The 4,096-nt window shown below is 35.5% G+C and overlaps 1 protein-coding gene across 1 annotated transcript; it reads left to right on the top strand.

The window, feature by feature from the left end:
• The first annotated feature begins 352 nt into the window (after window positions 1–352).
• On the top strand, window positions 353–1,860 carry LOC128985457 (ATP synthase subunit gamma, mitochondrial-like). The gene has a single exon (XM_054404947.1). The coding sequence runs from the start codon at window positions 626–628 to the stop codon at window positions 1,451–1,453; it is 828 nt and encodes a 275-aa protein (XP_054260922.1). The 5' UTR covers window positions 353–625; the 3' UTR covers window positions 1,454–1,860.
• The last annotated feature ends 2,236 nt before the right edge of the window (window positions 1,861–4,096 follow it).

The following is a 4,096-nucleotide window of genomic DNA, read 5'->3' as shown; positions in this document are numbered from 1 at the left end:
GTACTCAAAACGTCACAAACACGAAGCACATATAAACAAGTTGTGATTTTAACAAATTCAAACTCAATTTTATTATTCTATAAAACTACATAAATTAAAATTATAAACATAAATGTTGCCAAAGTCTAGCAGCTACAATGATTAATAATCAATAAAATTAATCAATTAGTCTGCTAGAATGTAAGTGGTTTTATCTATGGTACAGTTAAAGGTGACCGTGACAGTACTGTATTATAATCAATGGTGTCAGAGATACTGTAATTTGTTCATCCTGCTTGCGCTTACTCTCTCCCTCCAGTTCGCTGTCTAGCGGCGGCGTTGGCATTTAAAGTCGGCCGGCATATGATTGACGTAAACAAAAACAATTGAATTGAAAATAATATAACTTGAATTGAAACAATCAGAAAAAGACAAACTAATCTTTGAATGTGGCTGTTCAGTTTTTAAAATAATAACATACGTTGCTGTGACGTGTAGAAAAGTGTTACTAAAAGTACCGGTAAGTTACGTATTGAGGGCGGATAAGGGCTGAGACATACTAAACTATTCTTGCATAATCCTAGAGTGGACGCTGGTCTTAGAATTCGGTGCACGACCAAGTCAGTGTTGTATTTGTATCATTATCATGGCTACACTCAAACTCATATCTTCAAGGCTAAAATCTGTAAGTAATATTCAAAAGATAACAAAATCTATGAAAATGGTATCAGCAGCTAAATTTGCTCGTGCTGAAAGAGAACTTGAAGGTGCCAGACCTCATGGGAAAGGAACACAGATTTTCTTTGAAAGAGCTCAAGTTTCTAAATCAAAAGAACAGACTTCTACTGCAGCAGAAAAACTTGTAATTGCTATTAGTTCTGACAGGGGACTATGTGGTGCTGTTCATACCCAAATCTCTAAGGCAATTAAAAACGAGCTAGGAACCAGTCCAGGGAAAACTAAAATAGTTTGCATTGGGGACAAAATGAGAGCGTTAATGCAGTTTGCCTATAAACAGAATGTCATATTATCAGCAAATGATATTGGACGTCTTCCACCAAACTTTTTGGATGCTTCAAAAACAGCAATGGCTATACTTGATCTAAAGCTCTCTTTTGAAGAAGGTAAAATATATTTCAATAAATTTCACAATATAGCATCTTACAAAGTTTCTCACATCCCATTGTATACTGAAGCTGAAATTTTCAGTGCACCAAATGCAGTGGCATACGATTCGTTGGAATCCGATGTTCTTGATAGCTTCCTCGAGTTTTCCTTTGTATCACTTCTGTATTACTCACTGAAAGAAAATTCTTGCAGCGAACAAGCTTCTCGCATGACTGCAATGGACAATGCTACTAAGAATGCAGGAGATATGATTTCCAAGCTAAGACTGACGTACAATCGAACTCGGCAATCTGTTATCACCAAAGAGCTGATTGAAATAATTTCTGGTGCATCAGCTTTGAAATAGACCTTCAACTGACAGTTATGTAGCCATTCTTAGATGTTTTAACAATGTTTTATGTGTCTTATATTTTTAGATGTATTTTCAAAGAACTGTAGGCCTACCATTTAAATAGATTGAAGACTACAAATCATTAAAATAAGAGAAGTTGCCCTTAATGGGCGAAAGTTTAAATATGCCAGAGCTTGGGCTTCTTAACTTAGTTAGAAGTTAGGCCCCATGTTGTTTATTTTATGTTTCAAATTAGTTTTTTTTATATTTTCAATTTAATTAGTTGCCATTACTTAGCCCTTTAGCTGGCTTATATACCTAACTTGAGATGAAACTAAGCTCTTGTTGGTAGTTTCAGCTAAGCTAGGCAACTCTGAATGTTTGAACTAGTTGTTATTAGTGTGTTTTACATATTAATAAAGTCCTGTGATTTTTAAGTTTTGTATTTAAGCATTCTTACCAATAACCTGTTTCCTTCTTTGGTTATTCAAAATAACTTATATTAGGTTAATATTGATTTCTAAAGGCATTAAACAACTCGCAGACCTCTGTAGGCTACAATTATTACATGTCATAGAAAAAATATGGGTCGCCTATTTCCAATATCTTTCTCTCGTTCTTTGGAAAAAGCAGAGTGGGAACGCCGTCCCTGCTCCACTACACCACCGATTACTGCTAAACTAGATTTGTATGTTTAACTTTTAATTTCAACATGCCTAACCTATTTTTGTATTTTTCCACATTTTATAAACACAACATTCATTAAAATTTACCAGTGAATACTGTACACACATAGTAGAATTTAGTTCAAAGGTAGCACAATGCCAGATCAGAAACTTGCCAAAAGTCTTCCCATCTCGTCAACCTTTGTAGCTGAGACATATGTACACGGTATATAGTTTTAGGTAAGCCTCTCCCACTAAAGCAGGGATTACACATGTTTTCAAACGCATGTTCCCGATCTCCCTATGAATGTTTTCCTACCTGCTCACCAGAGCAACAAGACCCCTCCAGAATTTCTTGAGTAAGACACCCATGATTTTCTCCATTTACTTGAAACAAATCCTTTTTAAATATGGTGAGGCCTCATATCGAAAAGACAGTACAGTTAAGAATGTCCCCACTTTTATGGTTGGAAAAATATTCCGACTTCCCTGCCTCGTCACCTTCCCAAAAACATCACCAGCAGCACTGATTTTCGCCATAGAATTTCAGGGTTTAGTGTAGGCCTAACGAAATCAGGTCAATTAACCCCTGCTTTAGTTATGCCAAAGACTGGTCCACTCATAAGTTAACCAGGAGACCTGACCAAGTTTGTATTCAAATACTTAACTTCCAAGCTTTCCTTTGACAATGATTGAGGCCTTTCGGAAGGACTTTAAAATGTTTTCATTTTGATGTTAGCCTCCGTATAACATTGAATATAAGAATTGGTGTAAATACCTGCTTCAATGTAATCCAAATTTTTGCTATGCCGCAACTAGTATCAACTTTCAAGAAGTCATCTTCAGGCAGCAAAGGATGTCATGATTATTTCATCAGAAGGTCATCAAATCACATACACACGAAAACGAATCTAATTTAAAAAATAGCATCAATTAATTTGAATTACAACAAAGCAGGTATCTACACCAATAAATTTTTGTTAATAACACAGTTTCTTATTTTACCAATAAATGCTTTGGTGGTAAATAAAACCACTTTATAACTTAGGTATAATCATAGATTACTTAAGTTTTAAAACTAACTATTGTCTTCAAACTAATAAATGTAACATTTTTCTAGACTGATCCCTAGAAAAAGTATTGTTTGTTAGATGCAACAATCTTTTTTAACACGTTCGCTGCTGACAGCTAGATGCCGGGACGGCGCCAGGAGCTGAACTAACGCTTATCGCTGCATAAACATTGCTGCCGACACACTGATTTACAGTAAAAACAACAGTAGTTATACTGGATGGCAATGTTCTGCAATAAAACTGGCTTTGGACATAGTACCAAGCGATTCTGATAGATAGTAGCGTTACCCAGGTTGCAGTCGGTAAAGTAGTGTCGCTATCTAGCAGAAAAGAGGTGGGGACAAAGCCCTGTTCTAAACGACCCTGGTGGGGATTTTGGGAAACTATACTTTTTATTGTCAGAAAAGTACGTCCCCACGAGCTGCAAAGAAATATAGGACGCTCGTGACAAGCTGGCTGATCCATGGAAACGTTAAACAACAATGACACAGCGTTGTATATGTACAACGCTAGCTCCTGGCGCCGGGTAGGCACGTTGTAAAAATACAACGCCAGCAGCGAACGTGTTAAGAGAAAATCATAATAACTAGAGATGAGGGATAAAGAAAGTATAGACCTTCTAATGATTTACCTTTAATTATAAACCAGTAATATATAAAAGTATAGAAACTGGAATAATAGAACTCCCCAAACAGTATTATATCACTATTACAATACTAATACAGGCAAATAAGGCACAACATTTTAGTTTTATGTAGCCTACATCCTTTTAATACCTAATTAATTTCTTAGATTATTTTTTACCTCTGTAGGAAGTTGATGAATTGAAAGTAGGCCTACTCTATTCTGTCAGAATAAAGAAATCAAGATTACATTGTTATTTTTATCAAATTCGGTTTCAAAGATTTAATTAAATTTAA

The sequence above is a fragment of the Macrosteles quadrilineatus genome, unplaced genomic scaffold, assembly GCF_028750875.1.
Source record: "Macrosteles quadrilineatus isolate MER2022 unplaced genomic scaffold, UCM_ALF_1.0 Scaffold_2__2_contigs__length_208266976, whole genome shotgun sequence".
In the NCBI taxonomy this organism is placed as follows: Eukaryota; Metazoa; Arthropoda; class Insecta; order Hemiptera; family Cicadellidae; genus Macrosteles; species Macrosteles quadrilineatus.
The sequence above is the reverse complement of the archived record's forward strand: the minus strand, read 5'-3'. Positions and strand labels throughout refer to the sequence as shown.

What these genes read in the sequence shown, in the direction of transcription:
- LOC128985457 (XM_054404947.1), top strand. Translation starts at nt 626, where the DNA reads ATGGCTACACTCAAACTCATATCTTCAAGGCTAAAATCTGTAAGTAAT.